We start from the raw sequence: 24,135 nt of genomic DNA on the forward strand, positions 1-24,135 counted from the left end.
CAGGGACTCTTGAAGCAGGGTACAGAAGACAAAGGCACGTAGAGAGGACAGAACGAGCCAGCCAGCTTCTGACAGCGACCCCAGCTTTGCAAACAACAGTCTTTGACATTTTCAGCTATTAATTTGTCTAATCACTGTGTTACCTCTAGACGACATGAACAATGCCATATAGAAAGCTAATACGCAGATTGGCAGTACTGAACTGTCTGCAGTTAACTTATGGATTATATCGGCATGTCATCCTCGAGTTTGTTTTTCACAGAAAAAAAAAGGCTTTGGCTGCATGCAGAAAAATGAGCTTCTAAGAAAGCACTCCATGCAAAAAGGGGCAGAACCACTTACCTGCTCTGTACTATGCACATCTTGGAAGATGCTTCGATAATGAACTTGTTTCTGCCTGTTTTGTCCCAGCACAGCTTGGTCCCAAAGCGGTCGGCTTGCAGGAATTTAACACAGAGTAGTGCAAAACAATACATTTTATTTGTTCACAGTTAAACACAAGCAACTGCCTTGACATTTTAGAACATTCTAATAAGGACAGCAAAACCTCCTTTTGGTTTAAGTTCTCTTTAGCTTACGATTGTACCATTTCCTCGTATTTCATATTTATGGCATTTAATGTGGATTGTTTAACATGCTTACAAAGAGCGAGGCAGGGAACAGATTAACTTGACAAAGACAGCAATTTTAGATTTAACTAAAAGCAGTCAGTTAAAAAAATCTGTTTCCACTTCACCGATGGGACCCCTTCAAACAAACTGCAAGTTAACTACATACAGCAGATCCATGATTTTTAGACTTACAAAAAAAATTGCAAAAATTTGTTCCTCCATAATCTTTGTGGTCCATAAACAAACCTAAAGTGGTTTCCGTTACTATCCTGGTGCTAAAATCCTTTTTAAAAGAAGAAAAAAGCCACCTTATCAACGAGCTTGCGTTACCGCCAGGGCATTTTTGTAACCGACAACAAAAACCGCCTCTCCTCAGAACAAGTGAAGTCATCATATAAGCAAGATCCCTTTTTGGGCTCGGCAAAGCAGAAGGATGGGCTAACGAGTTCCTCCAACGCATCAGCATCCAGCAGCTGAGCCAGCCCTTCAAGGGCAATGTGCAAACCGTCCACGCCTGGGGCTGGGACCCGATGGGGCAAGGGGCAGGAAACCTCCAAATCTTACCGAAACGTACGCTACCACGTTTGCTACCACTAAGTCTTAGAAAGCCTATAGACATGTCGACAAAACCAGTCTGTCACTTACAACCAACTCTCTATTTTCTATTCCATGCAGATTCAAGCTTTGACAAAACCACTGAAGTTCACCTTTACTTTCAGAGTTAGGACTGACCAACCGAAAGGACACTGAGAATAATTTAGACAGGCAGAAACGTATTTAGACCCTAGGTGTAATGGAAGAAGCGGAAATGGAAGGAAAAGTACTGTCAGGTGCAAGTTAGCATATTGCCAGCTGCTGTGACAGAGTCCTGTTCAGGTTAAGAAAGGATTTGAACTGTAAGTGCGAGTGTACTTGGACTTGATTTGTATGCAAGATGATTCTTAAACAGTAGCTGCCACTCACACAATGTTTAAGAAAAGAGGCCACGTGTGATGCAGGGTAACTGTGAAGCCTGATATGTCTAAGTACGCCTGGCCCCAGACATATCTAACATTTAAAACAAGCACGCTGCCTTCCTAACAGCAGGCCCTGTTCTGTCACGAAGGAGATTGAGTCTGACCACTGACAAGCCCTGATCCCACAATCTTCCTTCACAGAAGGCTCATCATTGACTTAAAACATGATTAACGCAGAAAGGCTTCACAACAGAATTCTGATTCTCAGTTTAAGCAGGCTTCCTCTTCAGCCTCGTCTTCTAAGGAAATGGGATGAGGGCGAAGGGGAGATACCTAGAGCCAAATTGACATTGCTGAGCTGATAAATGTGCTGCAGTCTGAGCAGAACAGCACTCAAAGGAAACCATATTCTCCAAGTCAAGCCTGAAAATGTATTCCCAGGAAGAACAAAGCCAATTTCTTGGACTCAAAACACAGTGGTCTTGCTCAGTCTGGGAACAAAGACCAGAACTATGAAGGAGGGTCAGGCAGCACAAGTATTTCCCTGATTAGAGAAACAAACGCTCTTCTGCACATCTTCATAAGCTTGCGATTCTACATATATGTTCTGCATGCTCTCCCTACTTGAGTAGAGCTTCCTTTTCCCTCTTCTCCCACCCCAACTGCTTTCCCATACGAACCAGTCTGAGGTCAGTACCAGTCTGTCAGCAAACACTTAAAATACCAGAAAGATCAGAAGCTAGTGTTTTAACAAGTCTTTAGCATATACCGTCTCTTCTGCATTACAAGCTCCAGTTTCTTATTAAGTGTCTGTTCAAATGTAACTTTCTAGGAAATGTTAAGGACAATATGAACAATGATCATGAATTAGGGTGAATGAATCATTTTGCAGAGGTACACTGTTCTTTAAACATTTAACTATTCAATCAGAGTCCAACTTAATGAAGACTGGGCCCTGAGGGATGTGGGACAGTGGACAGGCAAAATAGAGACCTTTAGATGAATGCACTAGAAAATTCTAGTGCTGCTTCTTTCCAGGATGAAAGCAACCAAAGTCACCCGGACAGGCAGCACAATTAACTGCTCTAAATTGGAAGCTAGCAAGGAAATACAAAGCATTCATAGTAGACTCACAAATGTTAATTTGGCCTCGTATTGCACTCAAGTTCATAAACGCAGCCACTCACTGGGGACAGGGAGAAAGGGGAAAAATACTTGCAAATGCTAACAGTTGTCCCTTCAAATTAGTACACGCTGCTAAGGACTGAATTTGAGAAGGAAGAAGAGTTAGGCTGGGCATTTCAATTCCAGACCCAAAAATCCACTTTGCATTCGTTCAGCAGCCTTCTTCCATTTCTGGACATCAATCCTATTCCGCTGCATGAGCTAGCTGCTCAGACCAAAGAAACATAAAAGCTTTTAGTTAAACTTGCATTCACGCCTCCTGTTCTATGCCAAGAATATGAAAATAACACTGATTGACTATCTTCCTTTTTAACTGTGGTCATGATGAGTTTCATTGTAGTCCATGATATGAAGCTGTCCAACACTGCTTTCCTGGATCTTAGGCGAGAGACTAAGGTTATCGGGGCTTGGAGGGGCCTTCGTCTCCATGCTGGGATCTTTACATAGTTCAGTCTTTAGAGCATCAGAAAGCCTGTTGATGGTTACACCCTCCTCATCACACTGGCTCTCACTCTTGTTGCGAAATAATTCTCGTGCCTTCATTCCAAGGAAGCTCTTGGAGCTGGGGAGTGAACCTACAGTCAGTGGGACAGTAGTCGAGGGCTCCAGCAACACGGATGTCTCCCAGCGACTGCTGAATCTCTGGTTCTGGGGTTTTTCTGGGGTGGAGAGCTCACTGCTGCTGCCACCCTTACTGCTACTACTACCTCGAGTGCTGGGAGGTTTGGTCTCTCCATTTCTACCAATTGTTTCTTCACTGTATCCCGCCACAGTATCTTCATTCCCACAATCCAGCCTGTTTTGGAAAGGGAGAGGATACAGTGTCAAGGAAATGGTAGCTGCTGTTTACAATGGAAAGGGAAATGCTGGGGAAAGCAGGTTACTTTGATTACTTTCCATTTCTGCTACTGCATATGTACTTCAACAGTTTTCCTTTCACAGTTTTGTGGCAAAGCAGAAGTGACAGAGGGTAACCAGAAAACTAAGCTCGCACACTCAGCTTTGTGACATCAGTGTTTTAAGTCCAAAGCTGACAATAATCCCAAAGCAGAATGGAACTGCATCTTGATCTGTTAAGGTAAAGAAAGAGATCTGTACATCTTCCTTGGATTGCAGAGCTTTCCTTTACCTAACTTAAGCACAGGTGATCGCCACAAATCTGCTAACAGTGCAAGAAATTACCCTGATGCTGCAGCTGAATTTGGTGTAGAAAAAAAAAAGGTATGATCTGAAGGAAAGTACAGCACTACCTAGACGTTTTAGGTAGATGTATGTAAAACAACTACTTAACAACAGTGCAACAATTTCTAGATTAAAGAGACTGGTCTATGAGACAAACCAGAGGTTTCTCTCAAACTCTGAGTAACAGTTCAGCTATCTGAAAAGTACTTCCTGAGCATTTCCAGTTTTGCCAGTGACTCTCAGTAACCTGGGCAGAGTCCTGAAATAGATTCAGTCTGTTAAAGGAAGAATAACAAAAATATTTTGAGATGATGCATCCAAATGCTAGGAATTCCACAAAGATATCAACTTCCAAGGAGCTGGTCATGAGTCCAGCATATTTTGCATCATCACTCTTACCTTTCTTCTGCTGCTTCAGCTGCTTCTGTTTTATCATCTTCAAGCTTTTTCAGTAGGCTGCTCTTCTCCAGCCGGCCAAATAGATCCAAGATCTCCAGCTCAAATGCCTGTGTGATCCTTTTCTGGGCCTTGTACCTACTTTCTACTGCTTGCAGCTGACCTCTGAACAGAAAAAGAAACCAAAATCCATCAGGTCCAGCATCTCCAGATTCTGCCTCAAATATCATAATGCATCTGTCAATGCACAGCTAGAATTTTACATAGGAAACCCCTACCTTGCCTGGATTTTGACATCTTCCAGGTATTTCTTTTGCTCCAGGAAGAGGTGGTCCTTTTTAGCAAGCTGAGATTCCAGTTCAGCTATCCGTTTCTGGGAAGCATCAAGCCTTTGGCTTTGCTGTTGAACACACAATTTTGCTTTCTCCAGTTCTTTCCGAAAAGCAGCGTGCAACATTTCAACCTCCTAGAAGGAAAGAACACAATGTTAAAGTATAATTTGATCCTGTGTTATTTTTATTAATATTTGGACATGTTTCTGATGCTATAAATAGGCACATTTTTAAGCAAGATGGAATAAAAGAACCATTTCTAAAAACAGATATAGAAAACTGGATACTCTGAGGATGTACACTATTAAGTTACTGTGAAAATAACTATACATCACTGGAATTTATTAGCACATTAGCGTTCCTTATGAAAAGCTCTTTTCAGCGAAGCAAACTTGCCAATTCTGCACTGGATTAGAATAGACAAACTCCATTTTAAAACCATTTTTGCAACATGACCTTCATTAAATACCAGTAAAAGACTATTTTTTTTTTTGCTTATTATTCACCTTCTTTAATTACTTGCTCTCACGCAGAAACAGTTATATTGTTGTGTAATTTACTTGCTTCTAATTAAAAAAAGGTTTCTTTGAAGTCAGGAAGTAAAACCATATGAACCACAGAAGTTTTAGTAAAGTTAATACTAACTCTTCATAGGAACATGACTGAGTGAGGAAGAGTAAGAGTGCTCGTTTTAAAACGGCACCTCACAAAAACCCGTAAAATCCTGGTTAAGATCTTTCTACGAATTCTAGCACTACTACCCTGTGTTATACACTTTCATAAACATAAGAGCCCAATGTTACTTTACCAGCAATACTCTGCTGCCAATTAAATTGAGAGCACAGTAAAGTCTTGGCCTTTGGCAAGAAAAAAATTGCTAAGAATTTACATCAAGCGGCTAAAACTGTCTTCAGGTGTACCCTAACATCCCTTTCTTAGCTTGCAGGGACAGGGCACTGAAGACATTCCATAAACCCACAGTGCACAAAAATATCTGAACAGAAGATTAAATATAAAGTCCAATCCCTGAAAATCAATTTCAAAACAAAGTATCTGTTTAGTTATGAGGCATTTCCCTCATTCTGAACACAAGGCTGAGAACAGCTTGATGACCACCTCAAGTGAAGTCTTCCCCAAAAGGCCTCCTCTGCAACTCTATCATACCTTTGTAGTGTCTGTGTGTTTGTGCTGCAACTGCTCCAGGTACAACTCATTGACCTCTCCAAGAACCAGAAGTTGCCTGTTCAAGAACTCCATCTGCTGTTGCACTGATTCGCTGTTGGAAAGCTTTAAGGAGAAATTGAACAGAATCAAACATTGGAGTGAACAGAATCAAGCAGCAGGAGAGTCACAGTCAATAGGCACTGTGTTCACAGAGTATTTTTATAAACAAGGGAGACAGAGACAAGAATCTGATGCATCATAAGTAGTAAGTGTTAAATAAACTAGTTTTCATAAAGCTGGTGACAGTCCATACAGAACTTCACCATATAGGCATTGCTTCCCTTAAGATAACCATGTTTGCACTTAACACAAGAAGTCCATTCAACTTCTGATGCAAACAAGATCTCTAAGATGCCAAGGTTTAGCAGAGCTTTAATACAAGTTCGTATTGCTCAATATGCAAATTCCTACTGTGGAAAAAGCAGCCAAAATAAGTTTAAGAAGCCTTTGAACTGAGTTTAAAGTTTCTCCAGGAAAATACATTTCTCTGTGTTGTTTTTGTGCAATTAGTATCAGATTCTACGGAACTAAGCACAGGCTTCTTTCAGACAAGAAACAAAAAGCACCTGATAAAAATTATCAGAAAAAAAGATAAACAGACACAAAGGGACCCTGGGAACAGTGACTATTCTTACCTTTTGAGAAACTTGGCTAAGAAGCAATTCAGTGTGACACACCTTGTTGTTAGCCTTCTTTAATTCTAACCTCAGATCTGCAATCATATTCCGGCAGTCTTCCAGCTTGGTCTGTTCAAATAAAAACCACTCACTCAGGGTTCTGAAACTTTAATGAGGACTAGGAATGGAATATGGCTGGAGGGCCGTAACCTCCAGCACTGTGAATCAAGTTATAACGAGCACTTGTGAAAGCCCCCAAACCAGCTAAGAAACTGCATTTTCCCATTTCCAAAAGGAAGACAGGACAAAACAGAACTGTAAGAGGATGATGGCTAAGTTAGATATTTCCAATTATGCATTATGCATTCTGAATTAGGACAACATCTCTATTAGAGATATGTAACTTTCTCTCCGATATTTCATGCCATGTTATTAAGAAGGTTATTTTTAAAACCACAGTAAGGAGATAACGTAATTTTGTTCGGTGTCATGCTTCATACCTGCAATTCCTGGCTCTGGTTGTAGAATTCCTCCCGGTCATGTTGCAGCTGTCTGATCTGGCTGTGAAGCTGAGCCACTATATTTTCATGTTCCTCCTGAAACTGGTGGTACCTTGCCTGTTCTTTCTGCAGACTCAGTTTCAAGGCCTGGATTTCTTTTTCCTGTAGTTTCAGCTGATCCTTCTGTTAAGAATCCCATATGAAGCATCAGACAAGACACGTACTTTATCAGTTAGAATATCTGTCCGAAGTTGCTAGCTAAGTAAAGCACTAGTATCAATTAATAGCATGCAGGCGTAACACCTTTCCGTACACAGAACATTTTATATAGAGCATGTTCTTAAGGCTTCTGGGGTTTTTTTTTGGCTGAAAATGAGATTAAATGGTGCTAGAGTGGACACGCTGAAAACTCCAAGTCACATCCAAAGGCACAGTAAGCAATAGCAGGTTCTTCCACTGCACCTCACACTTCCAACAGGGACTTGTACTTCACAGCTGAAGCTACAGTTCGTTTGCCAAAACCTATTTGGAAAGCTATTTTTGGCTTTTCTACTGAATTATCAAAAGGTGAAACTGTAGATGGAAGTAGCTATAATATGGAGGTACAGAATGAAACATGCCTAAATCTGAATTGAGACATCCTTCAATGCACTTATAACTTCAAATGTTATCATAGCAAATACCTCTGAAAAAGAACATTTGAGTTTTAAAAGCTGAGTTTTAAAAGAACAGTTGAGTTTTAAATTGAGGAGTGGTAGGACAATACTTCTTCAATTAATGCAATAAGGTGTCTAGCCAGGCATTAAGTAACCGCTCCGCTAACTGTGAAGCCTTTAATATTATCCAAAGGCAAGTGCTGGCAGGGGTCAAGCATGTAGGCATCCACTGATTCAGTTGCCTACAGTCAAATAGAAACTACTGGTTTTAATAATCACGGTGCACGTAACTCGTCCACAAGTCATTCCACAAACACTGACTTTAATAAGGTGAGAAACAAGGCTTCTTTTTAAATTGAGTGTTACTGAAAGATACTGGCCAAACCTATTAATACTCGTTCTAGCACCAGTGTGTTTAAATCACTGCTAGAGTTGTATCCCTGCTCACCATTGCAGCATTATGTTCCTCCAGTGCTGTTGCTTTAATCACTTTTCGCAAGAGTCGACGGTTCCGAAGAGCATGCTGCTGTCTTTTGAAGCGTTCATACAATAACTGGTTGTGCAGCAAAAGCAATTGGTTACGCAGGGTGTGAATCTCATCTGAAGGGGGAGAACCTGGATTGGAGTTGGAAGACAGAAGAGGTTAGTGAACTGTACTGTCCCTGTTCCACATATGGGAAATATTTTTTAAAGTAAGCAAATTAGAGTTCTTTGAAATTACAACTTAAAAATCTGTCTGCTCCATTTGATCTCCAACACAAACTTAAAATTTTAAACATTTTTCCCAGAGCAACACGTACATGCTTCAAGTGGATTGCTCCTTCGATTAAGAAAAAAAGCCAAGCTTCACCATCACCACAGAAGCCGAAGAGCACACAACTACAACACACAAGTGAAGCAGCAAGAAAAATAATCATCAGTTTTAGATTCAAGTACTATTCCAAAGGTGGAAGGATCTGTTAGACAATCAGCATCACTCTGAAGGCTAGCAGATCTTAAACAGTCAAAAGTAGAAATGTCTAGAACTATGGGGAAGCCAGTTTTCACTTCTCAAAGGTGAAAAAAAGCAGCTCATCTCACTGGAGCACAGATGTCTATCTGCTAAGCAGATAAACCATGACTTAATGGTGGGCACCATCTTTTTTTTTTTTTTTTTAAACTAACGCAGCAGAAAAAGTACGTAGGTCATTGTTTAAGCAAGTCTAATAACAGAGGAACAGATTGCCAAAACTCGTAAGAAACCTCCTCACCTCCAAAGTGAGTCCAGTCAGCAGATTTGCTTGGCAGAGACAATCTGAAAAATGAAAATGCAGCATTAAATAGTAAGTTTAAATATGCAAACACTCTGCAAGTCACTTTAAAATGGAATGCCCACCTCAAAGCAGCTTACAGCCTAATAAAAGTACAATTATGGTCAGTCAGTATGAAAACAATAAGGAGGAAAAGAACACTGGAACAGGCTGCCCAGCGAGGTTGTGGAGTCTGCTTCTCTGGAGATATTCAAAACTCGCCTGGATGCATTCCTGTGCAATTTGCTCTAGGTGAACCTGCTCTGGCAGGGGTTTTGGACTAGATGATCTCCAGAGATCCCTTCCAACCACTATCATTCTGTAATTCTGTGAAACATGCAAGCAGCAGGTTGCAAAGGCAGATGATGGAGCACATCTTGGAAGTTAGAGAAAAATTCTCTTAGGCACAGAAAACAGCGTAAGGACAAAGCAGAATACATGGCAGTAAGATGAAAAGAAGGAATACAGCAGATACATCTAAACTTTAAATCTGGTTCTCCAGTTCTTAGTTTCATGTATACTAGAAAGAAGAAAGTGTCAATCTCCCCTTGGCCTCTACATTTGCTTTTGACCTAAACCTGATAAAGCAAACAAATCTCACTAACAGTGGTACCAAGACCACACCTGCAGCACAGCCAACAGCCTTGCTTCTTCATCCCAAGCTCTGTCAGTGAAGGCAGTAAGAGTCTTACTAAGAGTCACAGCCCCTTTTATACCAAAGCAAACTAGTTACCACTGCAAATATAAAAATCCTCCACCCAGAACCTCTAGCTCAGTTAACAGTAACGTTTCACAGAACACGCTTTCATTGCAGATTTCCAGACATGGCTGCTTTTCAGGCTTAACTACTAAAATAAAGCCAGCACAAAAAGGAGTAACAAGAAAGTACACAAAACAAGATTTTCAGTCACATACTTGTTCAGCTCCTTAGTGTGTGCATCTGCTCCTTGCTGTATCAGTCTGTCCAGTACCTCCACGGGAGAAGTAGAGGACATGCAGTCATCATCCTGGGTTCCCTTGGCTTTCTTTAGCAGCTCCTCAGTCTTCTTACCAACAAAGAGGTAGGCAGTCTTTGGTAATGCAACCTCAAAAAGGTGCTCATATAGGGGAGGCTGCCCACTCCCAAACACCACTCTTCTTTGTGCTGGTACTTTGCAAGGGCTGGGAGTGAGAATACTCGTCTCCCCAGAGGTTCCTTCCCTGTTACCAGCAGGGCTTTCACCAGAGCCTCCACAGGGCTTGTCTATGGGAGTAAATGTTTGTTTGGGTGTTTCCCGTGCACTCTCAGGCCCAGGCTTGTCCAGAGAAGATGTTAAAGGCTCAGAGGTCTGACTGTGTCCCTGAACAGTAGAGACTACTGAATGGGTCTTCTTTTGAGAGCCTGACAGACTTTCATTTGTGCGGTAAAACGGAGAGTCAAATCCTCCTCTAGGCACCATGTGTTCAGCATCGGTTGTGATCTCGGAGATCTCTTTAGATATTGCATCTGAGAAGGATGGGAGAGGGAAGCATAATTACATATCTTGTATTTCAATATTACAAACATTTCCTTAGCTAAGATGTATACAAGGATGACAGAAATTACCTTCCTCTCTGTCCTTTTCAGCACTATCTTCAAAAGACAAACCACCTAAAAACTCTGGAAGATCACTTAAGGTTACTGAACTTTTACTAGCGGGTGTGTCTGAAGAAAAGAAAAAAAGAAAAGTTAGTTGTACAGATGCTGTTTTCTCCAGCCTTATCACAGCACAAAACTGAAGTCTTTTACTGCTGGAAGGGCCTTAGAATAAGCTTGCCCCTCCTTCAGATGCTTCCTCAAAGAGGAAGCTATCTGACTCCTGTTCCATTCTACGCAGAAACCAGTTCAGAGATCAGTCACTGGTCAGTCTTGATCCTGAAATGTAATTTTGTAAACTTAACATTTGCTATTGCACAAGTGTAGGTGACCGCCTCCATGAATAAGGATGTGCTGTTTGCAACTGAAACCCATTAAATAAATAAATAAAAAGCAGCTTAAGTGTAGAAGGACTACTATACTTCCACATTAGCATTAAATTCCCCTTTAGCTTCTGATCTAGCTACACAAGGACACAGTACTTACCTGAAAAAAAGGAAGTTTGGCCAATGTAATACACTGTAATACAATGATGTAATACGAACTTGACAGTATGTGACTACTGATCAAAACTCTCAAGACAGCTGCCAGGGAGATATACACTAAAGCACACAGGATAGAAACCTCATGTTCACAGCTCAGTCACGTATTAGGAACCCAGTGAAAAATCTAGCCTGTTCTTAACTTGTAGTTTGGAAAGTTCAGATTCCAGTTTTGCTTTACAACTACACCAAGGAAAACCAGCTTTAAATTTCACTGTCATCTCCACTTGGAGGATGGTAAAGATTCATAGCACAGAAGTCTCAAATACAGTGCCAAAATCCCTTTCTACAGCTGTCACAGATGTAGATGACAGAGAATGGAAAATGGAATCTAGATTTACCTATTAGAAGCTGAGTTCCTCAACCATCCACTGTTGATTTCAATATTCCACAAGACTTTAAAAAAAGGTTCAAGTACAGCAATATAATTGTAGATGGAAAACAAAGTTTTTCCAAGAGCCTTTAAAAGGGAGCTTCGTATCTATCCTTATGTGCAGCCTTACAGTTTGATCCAGACATGTGACATAAAACTTGTTCAAGTAAGACTTCATATACAACTTGCTACTTCTAATAAAAAAATTCACCCCCAAAAGAATCATCTTTAAAAAAAATATCTTTTTTCAGCCTTCAGTGTAGATTTGTATATTTAAACATGCATAAGAATGCATGAGGGCCAGTTAAAAAAAATTCTGTAAGCTATTTCTGAAGGCGGATAGTTAAAATGAAATCAAAAGCATCACAAGAAGGTTTTAAGTTGAATCACAGGTTAAAGCAGGATCCTGGAACTACAAAGAACTCGGGGGGGGGGGGGGGGGGGGGGGAAACTGTGGAAAAGTGTTTGGCAATTAGAACATGTGTCAATAAAACCAGGATTTGTTTACAATAGGTTATTGTAATGGGGAGAGGAAAACTGAGTTTACCCATTGATTTATCGCTGTTTATGACATTTTGCTGTCGGTACAGTAAAGGCCTCCCAGGATCTGGTTTGTCCTCCTGAAAAAAAAAACAAAAACCAAAACAGATTCTTTGCATCAGACATCTGTTGGAAACAAATGTCTTGGACAGTTTTATAGAAAGGAAATTCTTGCAAATAGATGGCTTAAATAGTAAGCCAATATAAGAAGTCTTAAAACTGTACAACTAGAAGTGGCAATAGTTGTCTCAAGTTGGAAGAAAATGAGTTTTTGCAATGAAATGCAACATTTTTTGTAAATCAGTTACTCTGATTTTTCTTTCTCCGTTATGGTCACTGCATGTATGGCAAGTCAATGAAAAAAAAAAATCAGATTTGTTTGGCAGAAGAATTTTGTTATACCTTTTTAGGAGGCGTGGCAGCAGCTGAAGGGAGTGAAACATGCACAAATTCATCTGAAGTGCAGGGTGGAGGAGGAGATGTGGCTGGCGTTCCCAAAGGTGTTCCTTTCCCCCCTGCTGAAAAGGAGGAGCAAAAGTTTTCTCACCAAGGCTCCCACTTCCTCATATCAGCTGAGTATTTTATGTGAAGAATTGTACGTTTAAACACTATCTCTTTCAACTATTTACCAAGATAAAAGTGCACAGTTTACAAAAGGCCTGTTTAAAACTTTGTCATTTAATTCACTGTTACTTGTTTCCTATCTCAGTGTTTGCACTAGTACTGCTCTAGATGGCCAGGTACTCCACTCACAGAAGTAATGACTTGAGCCTATCAAATGGCATGGTGTGGCATTCCCATTTAAAAAGCTGACAGCAAAATTTACAGCCAGAATTTCTATTATAATAAACCTTGAAGGCCTAATTCCAAAATGCAGCATGTACCAGATGGGCCAAAAGCTTTGCTGTAAGGTTGTGATGCAGACTGGGATGACTCTGATGGGACAATTCCAGGGGAGGTTGGTGGAGTGGTCATACCACAAACTGCAGAAGGACTCCAGATGGTAACCTATGTAAAAGCAATACACAATAAACACAAATCAGCAAAGCTCAGAAAAGGAATGTGTAAAGCATCTGTATCCAGGTTCTGACAGAGGAAATCAGATGGGGCTTAAATCTGAAACGTACACTTAAGTTCTGAAGAATTCACAGTACTTCTCAGAAACATGAATTTTTAAGACTGTCATGAGAAACTACGAACAGAGTGCAAAGCATTAAAAGCATGCTGTGCTTTATCTTCTGCTTTACCTGCTGTGGCTCAGTTGACAGCCGTATTGACTGTGGGCTCAGAATCTGAGGTAGCTGCCCTGGCATTTGTGATAGTGTTAGCCGAGGAGTGGAATATGGTGTAGAAGTCCCTGAAAGTAAAAAAACAAATGTAAAAAATTGAAAGTATTCTATACATCAAATACAAATCAATGATTCTTCTGGCTAGTATTTAAAGGCTTTTAATCAAAACGTTTCAAATCCATTCAACATACACAGTCATAGCCAGCAAACAAGAGACTTTTCTTCCAGCCCAAGAAAGTATCTATTGAATATATTACATACTACAGCTTTTTTTTTGGGGGGGGTTGGTTCATTGTTTTGGGGCAGGGGGGGAAAATGGGAGGAAGAGGCAGTGGAAAAGCAACTTTGTGAACATACTGTATGTCTGCATGACTAGAGCATATATCTATATATTTCTTTTTTTCAAATGACGGTTTATTTTCCCGTGCCTAAGAATCAGACTTTAAGTGGGATAAATTAGTAAGATGTCTTTTTGCTATAGGTCCAGTTTTCCTCCGGGAAATGGGTATTCATTAGCCATTAGGCAGGTCTTACCATAGCTGCTTTGCGTGTCAATGTAATAGCTGGCACTGGGGTCAGTTTGATGATGTTTTAAGCTTGTGCAGAGTTTCCGAGACACAGAGTAATAGCCGTCTTCATATGAGGCTTCCGCAGGGTCCAGGGAGATTTTGGCACATTCTATCACAACATCATGAGTTTCTAGTCTTTTCCACCTGCAGACAGTTTTTGGATCCAAAAGAGTAAGTTAGTCAATTATTGCTACAAACAAGAGTTCCTGGAGATATGAGGAATTGGCTTGCAGGATGGCTAATTTGTTCCAGACAGCTTTGCATGCTCCCAGCCAAAACTGGAACAAGGCACCATACAGAAATTGCAACCAGATGACTTGTAAGAGGGGGTCTCAGAGAGGAGGCAAACAGCTTTGACACAGAGATCCATAAAGGTCTGCCATGGAGCATTCTGGAAAGGAGGAACAGCATACGAAGACTTGGTTGATCCTGAGCTTCAGCAGCTGTAGAAATCAGCTCAACTAGACTCAGATGTTGATAGTCAAATTTTAGACATGCCAGCAGTGAGGGAATCTTATATTATTTAAGCAAACACCATCTGCAATGCCAGTTTCAGGTCTGTGTTTCTCCTCCCAAGTTTTGGGAATGTTTTTTATTATTACTACCTCCTTCATTCTGAAAACTTTGTCTCACTAAATTAACCAGCCAGATTAGATCTGCACAATATTTCGGGGGATGGAAGTTCACTGTAAAGAAGAGACAGCACAGCAGGCTGTCTATTGAAGGCTGAGTTGCTTTTGAATGTAAGATATTGTGTGCAAGATACCAAATCAGAAGGCTTCAACTGGCAGTTTTGTGCCAGTTGTACTCCTTAGCGGTGCCACCCTCCCCCCTGTCTGGGAGAAGCCTGCAAAATTGAGCATTGTGATATTCAACAGGTTCCCATTTAGTAGTGTTTTCCTAGCAGCTCTGAAAAGCAGGGCAAGAGCACTACTGTGCAGCAACAAGAGTCAATTTCTCCTCTTCAGTGGCTGGGCCTGTGGAGACAAGAGAAAAGCAGCAAGTGGTGCTGCTGCAGGCAAATGAGCCTATTTCTAAAGAAAACTAATACAGCTGATAATGTTAAGACATACCTGTTAAAAGAATTGATCTGTTAACTGAACCAATATCTAGGTACCAAAACAAGACACACTGAAGCCATTTTAAACACTTAAATCCCACCAAGTACTTCAACGAACCAAAAAATATGACCCAAACCTTAAGCCAATGAAGCAGGTCAGTGGTAGTTTCTCTTTATTCATTATAAGCAAATTCTTTTAGAACTTTATGAGGCTGTTTGATCGTTAAGTCATAAAATTAAGACAAAGTCAACTGTTAAGTAGAAGACAGATTCTATCCCAGACACAAAATGAATTTAGAACCCCGACATTGCTGTTAATGGCCTTTCACAACAGTTTTTGCTTATTCATCCAGATGTAAGCTTGGATGAAGAAAGTCTTCATGTTTACCTGATGTACCTATGAATATGGGTAGCAAAACACCACTGGCACACACTGTTGCTGACAGAAAAGGTTTTACTGTAAGCCTTCTGAAATAACCCAGCTAAAAGCTGCTCATTTATAGCCTTTCCTAATAGCAGAGTGAACATATATACCTTCGTGGGTCCAGTTCATGGTCCTTAGATCCAGTCACTAATTCTGGATGAATTCGCACATGTTCCATCATTGGCTGGATGAGCAAGAGCAAGAAGAAGTATGTATTATCAGTACAGTATCTTTTGATTGCACTAAACTACACAAAGCTGATGAGCAACCTACTGATCCCAGTAGTTCAGAATGTTACATTTAACAGATAAAGCTAACACACATCACCACAGCTTCAAGAGGTGATCTTGCTCCCAAATGAGATTTCAGTCCTCCAATAGCCTACTTTTATTCTGCTTTGTTGAGCAGCCCTCAGTTAAATCAATGTAGCGTATTAACTTGGCAAATACCTGCCTTTATACAGCTATGAATTCCTTGTCTCAGATAATACAGAGACGAGTAGCATTTTACCTTGACTACCTCTTCAAAGGTCTCCAAGTTTTCCTTCATACTGTAGTGAGAACGCAGAAAGGAGACAAAATTGCAAGGATACATTCCATACAGACGATGAAAGAGAGCATAGACACTGGCATGAAGATGGACAAGATAAATCTCTGCCACATGACCTGGAAAAAGTAGTTAGAATCTTTTTCATTACATTGGAGAAAAGAACAAAAACTTCTAAGAATGCAAGCAAAGTACTTTTAAATTTGAAATGTTAACTGGAACAAGTCTTCTGAGATATGAACAATCCCTAGCGAAACTGTGAAGTCTTCTGAGAGAATAGGCAACACTTGCTCATCAGCTCACAGCAAAACCAAAAATTAAGATATGGGCCATTAATTCCAACCAGTATCCTGTCATTCTCAAAGCACAGCATTTTTTTATTCAAGTTAAAACCTGAAACCCCTCTAGACAGTGAGCCAGAGTTTTCAAGACTGACTGAATGATTAAGAAAGAAAACTAAGGTTTGCTTCACTTCAAAGGTAAAAACTAAAAGCTTGTATCCACAGAAAGCAATCACCACAGACTTGGGTCTTACTAGACATCTTAAAAGTTCCAATCCTACTTGCAACGCAAAATGGCCCTCTAAATCACATCTCTATGTGTTTAACATAGCATTTGTTCATACAGCCATGAGACACATACATAGATAACGCTGGTGTTAGATATCAGACACCTTACAATAAATTCAGCAAAACCAATTCATCAGAACCAATGCTATAACTGAGAAGACTAGTTTTACCACCACTTTCATGACTATTGATAGTTGCACATTAGAAGAAACTCTTACATGCTGCTTCTTCCCCCTCCCCATCCATACCTGGGAATCTCAAATTCCCAAATATCTGCCTCAAAAGTTAGCATTTTCCCTTCTCTAGCCATTAAGATCAATCTCTGCTTTTCACTGTCATTAGGGTAGCATTTTGGTCCAGTGAAACTTCATGTAGTAGCAGCACCACATGGAAGAATCTAAGAGACTTCTAAATTTTGAGCAAAGCAGCACTCCCCGATGCTAACTATCAAACAACAGAATAGCTTGTGGGCTTAATACATCATTTTCTGCATTTAAATAATCTCAGACCGTTAAGAGTCTCACAAAAGAATGTGCTCAGCTACTGCATAAGAGTCACAAGGATACTACTAAACCATAACTGCATGCAACAAAGTTGAAATCTCACCTGGATTCTGCAAGCACCAGGCTGAGAGACGCCCAAAGATACCAAAGAAATCATGAAGGTACTGTTTGCCAGACTGAGGAATCATTGGCAACATGGTTATTAGCACTAGGACACCTGTGGTGAGTACTACTACATCTGTGTCAGTCTGCAAGAAGGGAAAAAACCTGCATTAGTCAGTTAAAAGAATTGAACTTAATTTTTTCCAAGGATGAAGTGAACACTGAATCATCATCATGGAAAAAGTTCTCTACTTTGAAACAGTCCCTCTGAAACCTACCATAACTTAATGAACCAAGATTAATGTCTCTTTCACCCAGAACAACTCTTAGGAAAAAAGATTTGGGATTCTTGCTCCTATTCTGCTTCTACTTTTCTGTATAAAGACTTGACTTAGTTAAAAAGCGAACATCACCACAGTTCCAGAATCGAGTAGAGAAAAAAATCACTGGTATGTGAAGCATCTTATGTACCGCCTTCCTTCTTTCCCAGAGCTAAGCACACACAGCATTCAAAGCCTAAGAAACTGCAAATCTCATCAAGGTATTCAAGGATGATGGCCAATTACCAATGCAAGGGTCAAAAGCTTTTCTGTTAAACCTGGTTGATGACTTTGGCTGCTAAATATTTCATAAAGCAGTAATTCAAACAATAACTAGGACCCCACGGCTTACACCGAGAGAAAGGGATGTGGCAGTAAAAATCTTTAGCTAGATGAAACAGTAATAGAGAATCAGATTTTAGGACAGGACACAGAAAACGTTCAAACTCTTTCCCGGTGGGGTCCCTACTTGCTTCCCCAGCTTAATGCGCATTTTCCTTGATAGTTCCTCTGCTTTGTCAGGATAGGAGTGTAAACAGCACAGGTGAGCCTGTAGCCAGACGCCACTGAGCTGGTCTTGGTACCTCCCAAGAGCCACTTGGGCTGATTAGACATGTTCAGTGTTATCAATTTTTCTTCCTTTGTGTAATCTACGGCCTCTATTCTCCCTCAGTCAGACATAACCTTTCACAGCACATTTCATGTTCATCCCTATCCCTCTGTACACATCCCTAGCACTTCCATATCTCTGTTCTGCTCCCACCAGCTTTCTGACACACTTCGCTCCTCCTGCAATCAGATAAGACTCACACTGAAAGGATAACAGAACTCGTCAGGCACTTCAGGAGTTCCAGTAACAGCACTTGTAGCTTCTTCTTTGGCAGTTACAAATTCCTTGTGTTTTTGTTTTGAAGAGCACTGGCACTTGACTACATCATGCATTTTAATGTGACTTAAATGACTAATACGAATTTCTTCACTATCATATTAAATGATATTACTGACAACGCATTCTATATCTCAAAACACTTTCTATTCTTTATTCACTGTTACAATATTGTACAGTATTATAACTGATAAATTTGCAGATGGGAAAAAAACCCAAAGCATGGGGGAACAGCTACCTCCTTGTAATCCAGCATGTCTCTAGCTAAGAAGGGAAAGTCTGCTAATTCCAAGGTAATTTCACCATGGAATAGTCTATTGCACGGCCCATCTACACTGCAAGTAGAGTGTATTACCTTACATGCACAAATTCCAGAATGCACTAATGGCAAGTTACTGTATTTCTCATTAAGTTCACATTCTAGATACCCATCAACTTCACCGACGGCCCTCTAACTTACTTTTAGAAAAGTTGTAGTAAACGTTCCTAACTCAAAGTTATACAGTGACAGTGGCTTTTAGAAACAAGACTGTCAGTAATAACAGGATCAGCACAGAGTATTCAATTGATATAATTCCACTGTGGCTTGGTGTTTTAATCAACATTTCACCTCTTCTCACAGCTTAACTAAATGACATCAAAACAGAAAACAAATGCCTTCCATTACAAGCATGTATGTTTACATCACATGTACAGGTGTTTTATGGACAACACTGACAGCTCCTACCTTGAGACATTTAAGTAATGAAAGCAGGAGAGGTGCTTGAGAAAGCTTATGTTTCCAAGATGGTTGTCGCCTTATCACGTGTCCCAGCAGAGAGAGAGTGGGTAAACGGGTAGCAGCTTTGCCCATGTATTCATTAATTTTGTCCAGTAGATGCTGATGGAAGATTTTGCAGAGAGTGGTAGAAAAAGGTAAGGTATTTATATTTAACTGGTATATATTCTTTTCCAACAATCTATATTCAGCAGTTTGCCATTGCCAATTATGGAAAATATGTGCATTTTACAAATATACAGGATCCAAGAGCAAATAAAAACCAGCAATAAATTTAAGTCTGCTGGTAGTGAAATGCAAACTATTCAGTCCAGAAGCAGTCACTGCATTTCAAAACGTTTATCATGAATAAATAATAAAAAAATTCTGGTCAGCAGAAGTAAAACAATTTGTAGTGCCATTCTCTCAATCTATTTAAAAATGCTTACTTACTCTCAAAATACCCGATTTGTTTCAGGCTAACACATCCAGCATTGAACAAGCAGCAGTAGCATTGCAAAGAGACAACATTAGTCCTCAGAAAACTTTCATTTATAGAGGTTTTTTGCTTAATTAGGTCAGTCTACGCAACCCAAGAAATGGAGACCTTTGAAGTTTTTTTTTAAAACTTAACTACTCTTACTACAGAGATACTACATCTCTACAACAAGGTAATTCTACACCAGAATGGAAAAACAGAGTTCTAACAGATGCTATTTAAAGGCTGCTTCAATACCAGGCTAAAATCTGCCATACTTAATAACAGGATTTTTTTACCTTGTCATGAGGCTCTTGCAGGGTGGACAGTATATGCAGTGCCTGCTGAGAATTGGTTTCCAAGTAATAGTCCACCAGGTTGTTCACAAGCATAGGCCCACGGTCTATCAGTTTGTTTACAGCAAGAAAAAAAAATATACATTCTCAATACACTAGAAATGAAGCTTTTGTTACAGGGACGTTACACAACTTTTTAACAACTATTACACAATTTATAACATAAACCAGTACTTAATGTTTACCAGACCTTTAGGAAAATGAGACCTCTCAACTGCATTTTCCAGTTCCTAACCATTCAAGCAATTGCATTTGGTTCAAGTAACTAGTTTTTTTAATAACTAACAATTACTGTCTAACCTTAAAAACCCAGAGGTAGCTGAACTGCAAGAGTATTTTATCCAGTACAGGTAAAGAGTTCAGGAGTAAATTTACATTCTCTCCCTTTAGCAGACAAAGGAGAACAAGTTCAGGGATAAGGACACTGACAGTGCTCTCATTCTCTGAAAAGGCTCTATCAACATTAGGGATGCCTTAATAGCAGCAATAACTTTTTCAAGAAAGTCTGGGTCTGCTGTTTTGTTTGGGGTTGGTTTTTTGTTGTTTATTATTCAAATTAACAAAATCCCACCAATTCCCATAATGTGGATGACACCTAATTCTTTCTAGACATACTTGACAAAGAAAGCTTCATCAGCTCACAACTTGAGGTTATGCCCCAGGAAAAGCTAGTCATTTTATAACAGCATTTAAAAAATTATGTAACAGACCTTCCAAGAGGCATGCCATTAAGCAAAATGGACTGAAGAGAAGCCTCAATCCTTAAAGCAATTTCAAATCCAAATATCAAGAGTTTCTTTCAAGTTGCATTTGCAAAGACTGTGTGTGACAGAAAAAACCCACATTATTCTACCTTCGTTGGTGTAAAAGCAAAACCCTTCCTCCAATTACATATAAGGATACATACCACAAATGAGATTATCTTTGAACGCAGCTGTTATATCTTCCAGGACACCCAGAATTGGAGAATCCAGCATTGAGAGGAGCTCACCAACATTTCCTTGCTGTGCCATGATGCACGTACTAACATGAATGTGGAGGTTAAAATTCCAGGAAGTTCCTCATTGGTGCCTCTCTACCAGACTAGGAGAGAAGAGAGAGCAGATGAATGAGCTTTTCTTTTTCCCTTTCCATCTTAAATCTCTCATCGCTTCCCTATTTCTTTTCTGCAGTACTGCCCACTTAACAGTTTTACACTGAAAGGATTGCTAGAGTTTACACACCTGCAATAAAAGCTGTAAGAGAAAACTTTACAAAGAAGCCAATGAGTCACGAGCAGAGTCTTCTTAATCTTTTTAAAAAAAGACATCAATCTGTTTTGTGGAAGACCTCGTATAGCATAGATAGACTGTCAGAGCATTCTGTTAGCATATATTTTTAATTTGCTCTCCAGGTCAGTCAACTAAGACTAAAGTTTTGAATAAAATAGCTCCCTGGAATCACTCCCTTCTTGCTTTCATACAGCAATTCCTTCTCAACCAACCTTTCAAGTCCTTTGCATAGTGGTCTATACTCTGGAGAAAATATGCATCTCAAGATTCTTCCCCACTCCTGTAGCTAGATTAGAAATTCACTGCCCTCGGCTTGGCATTATTGCATACTAATAGATTTGTGCTTTAATACTTGCAATGTGGCCAAACTGCAGCTGTTAGGAAACTCAGTTAGGGTTACTACAGCTGCTGTTCTTCAGCCACCCAGTGCATACTATCACAAGCTTAGCAGCACAACATACCTTCTTTTCACATGTATAATTTCTGAATAATGTATTAAAAACTCTGCAGTGCAAAAACTGTACAGATTATTAGATGCAACAGCATGCAGCTGACTGGTCAGCTTCACAGTACTAAGCAGGAGTACACCTAAGCCATTTCAAGCTTTTAAGATGGCTTCCTCCCATGTACCAGCAACAGAGGGATTCAAGTATCACATCTATCTATCTATCACAAAATGAATCAAGTTTTTCTTCATCCATTAGACTCCTATGTTGAACTCTTCCCAGTGACAGAAAGAATTTGGCTTCACATCACACCTAATTTTATTGGCAAAGGTTTCTTCTTTCCTCCTACTTCCAGCTAGCATACATTTTTCACTTCCTCCATGGAAGGCAAGACTGACACAGACCAAGTTTACACACAAGATTTTTTTTTACTGCAATTGTGTATACAGCACCTGTTCTGTGGATGAGTTGAGCTTCTGCCTGCAATACTGTCAGCCACACACCTTTCATGATCACTAATGAAGAAAAAGCATGAAGAGGTTAACAAAAGGCACAATTTATTTCTTATCAAACCTTGTATATTCAGAATAGCATTAAGTTCTTTACTAAGCGTAGCAGAGCTATGTACCTCCTGCGCGAGGAAAGTCAGCCCTTAGTTTGAAAAACTCCAAAAGGTGTTGCACAGTTGCCCTTTCCAGAATTGTCCACAGGTTCAGCTGTGCAATTGCCTCCAACTAGATGGCTTTCATAAGACTTTAGTTTTGTACCGTAAACCTTCAAAAGCTGCTACAGGGTTTTATTTATGGTAGGTAAAACCTTATACACAAAGTCGTCTTCTCTTATCCTACTAAATTCTGAACCTAAGATAATTACTATCATTGTCTAAATCTTTAGATTCTAGTCAAAACATTGTTAGACATTACCCAAGGACCATATATCAATGCTCTATTTTAAATTATAATACTGTAATTACTTATATACGTATTACTTTCTTGAAAACTTATGTTTAACAATGTTACTGCACAGCAGGAGTTAACCTGTCTACCAGTAAACTTTGTCATTTGCAACATATCACTCTGTAGTTGCAGAACTGCCCAAGGTCACTTTTATTAGGGCCACAAGACATCAGCTTACTTAATCTGGCACTGATTGCAAAGTCAAAGGTGATAATATGGCATCACACTCACAACAGGCATTTCATTAGCAACAAACTTTCTTGAAGTGTTCCAATAATCACAGTTCCAGAATACAACCCACCCCACACCACCCTCAGTTTTAAAGTATCATAGCTGCACAGCTAAACAGTTCAAATAAAATTTCAGTTCATCTACAAGCAGCTAGCAGAGTCTGCTAAATGAAGTGTTTCAGATTTAGATGCTATTTCTTTTCACGTCCCATGCTGGCAAGACCTTAAAAACTGCAGACTTAAAACTGGCTGGTAGTGTTAGCAAGTCTTTCAACTGAAGATAATAAACCAGAACTTGGGGTGGGGGAAAAGAGTCACTTTTTACTCAAATACAGAATGGATCTCTGCTTTCCAAAAAGATTAGGGCTGGGATTTGTTGTGGTTTTGAGTTCTGATTTTTTTTTTTTTTTTTTTTAGTCTGTATTGTGTGGACTTCCAAGCTTCAACTTCTTCCTCAAAGAGCTTGCTGTTTAGAAGGCAAGGAATGTTCAGAGTGACACTATTCTTTCAAAAAGTTTAAAGCCGGTCATCCATGCAACCTAAGGAGTCAACCTTCCACTTTGTTACTTGTTTTCAGGAGTCAACTGCTTTCTTAGTTTCTAGTAACCGCTGTAATATTTAATTTACTAAATTACAGTTATATTGAGATACCCAGCATGCATGCAGAACTCTACATGGGGAAATAGTTTACTACAAGGAATCTGTTCCTTTATTTCTGAGAACACTATCTTTGAGCCCGTAAAGGGCTTGCTAACATAGGTGCCTCAATTTCTATCAGGATACAGTCTCAGCTATGGTTAAGCAATAGATTCACCAGCTCCCTAAGCAACATGAATTAGTTGTTTAAATTCTTGTTAACAAAAGAGATGCATGACCACACCCCCAAATCAGCTGCAAGCAAAACCTGTTTTGAGAATTAAAGCAGCATAAACGCTAGTCTCTGCTTTTTTACCCCATGAAGACCTTGTCAACCCTCTTTTCTTTGATTTCCTGCCCCCCACCAGAGTGAAAAGAATGCTTTTCTTCCTTATTTTCCTCTAGTAATACTATTATACCTGAACCAGATTTTCATCACACCAGTAAAAACCTCAACAGCAGGTTTCACTAACTCTGATATTGCCAGAGGAAAAACTATAGCATGGTGAAATCAAGAAACATGCATGTTTCTGAAGTCAGGTTCAACAATACACTTGCAGACAGATGGGGAAAACACTGGTTTAAGTGTTCAGTAGGTAAGAGGATTTCAAACTTTATGCTATTGGCCTGATGGCACGCATAAACGCTACGATCAGATAAAAGCAAGGTTGATAACGCAAGCTTAGCTGCCGATAACTATACACATAGGTAACTAACAA

General features: G+C 39.8%; 1 protein-coding gene across 9 annotated transcripts; it reads right to left on the reverse strand.

The window, feature by feature from the left end:
• Positions 1-458: 458 nt before the first annotated feature.
• TSC1 (TSC complex subunit 1) lies at positions 459-20,941 on the reverse strand. 9 transcript variants are annotated; one of them, XM_059828663.1, is made up of 21 exons: positions 20,785-20,941; positions 19,821-19,924; positions 19,014-19,166; positions 17,082-17,226; positions 15,871-16,025; positions 15,471-15,544; positions 13,842-14,020; positions 13,266-13,375; positions 12,903-13,026; positions 12,421-12,533; positions 12,026-12,098; positions 10,534-10,632; positions 9,864-10,434; positions 8,910-8,953; positions 8,108-8,259; positions 7,004-7,186; positions 6,522-6,632; positions 5,827-5,949; positions 4,609-4,796; positions 4,334-4,495; positions 459-3,548 (listed from the first exon to the last, which is right to left on the reverse strand). In XM_059828663.1, the coding sequence occupies exons 1-21, from the start codon at positions 20,888-20,890 to the stop codon at positions 3,062-3,064; spliced, it is 3,456 nt and encodes a 1,151-aa protein (XP_059684646.1). In that variant the 5' UTR covers positions 20,891-20,941; the 3' UTR covers positions 459-3,061. The 9 variants fall into 9 exon arrangements, with proteins under 9 accessions (XP_059684646.1, XP_059684648.1, XP_059684644.1 ...); XM_059828665.1 differs by having other exon boundaries at positions 6,564-6,632; positions 8,108-8,274; XM_059828661.1 differs by having other exon boundaries at positions 8,108-8,274.
• Positions 20,942-24,135: the final 3,194 nt, after the last annotated feature.

Source organism: Gavia stellata, chromosome 24 (assembly GCF_030936135.1).
Source record: "Gavia stellata isolate bGavSte3 chromosome 24, bGavSte3.hap2, whole genome shotgun sequence".
Lineage (NCBI taxonomy): Eukaryota > Metazoa > Chordata > Aves > Gaviiformes > Gaviidae > Gavia > Gavia stellata.

What these genes read in the sequence shown, in the direction of transcription:
- TSC1 (XM_009822371.2), bottom strand. Translation starts at nt 20,890, where the DNA reads ATGGCACAGCAAGGAAATGTTGGTGAGCTCCTCTCAATGCTGGATTCT. An exon ending in CATTACTTAAATGTCTCAAG is followed by an intron (nt 17,227 to 19,013) that starts GTAGGAGCTGTC and finishes CCCTTCTTGCAG; the next exon opens with ACTGACACAGATGTAGTAGT. An exon ending in CTGGTGCTTGCAGAATCCAG is followed by an intron (nt 16,026 to 17,081) that starts GTGAGATTTCAA and finishes TACTTTTTCCAG; the next exon opens with GTCATGTGGCAGAGATTTAT.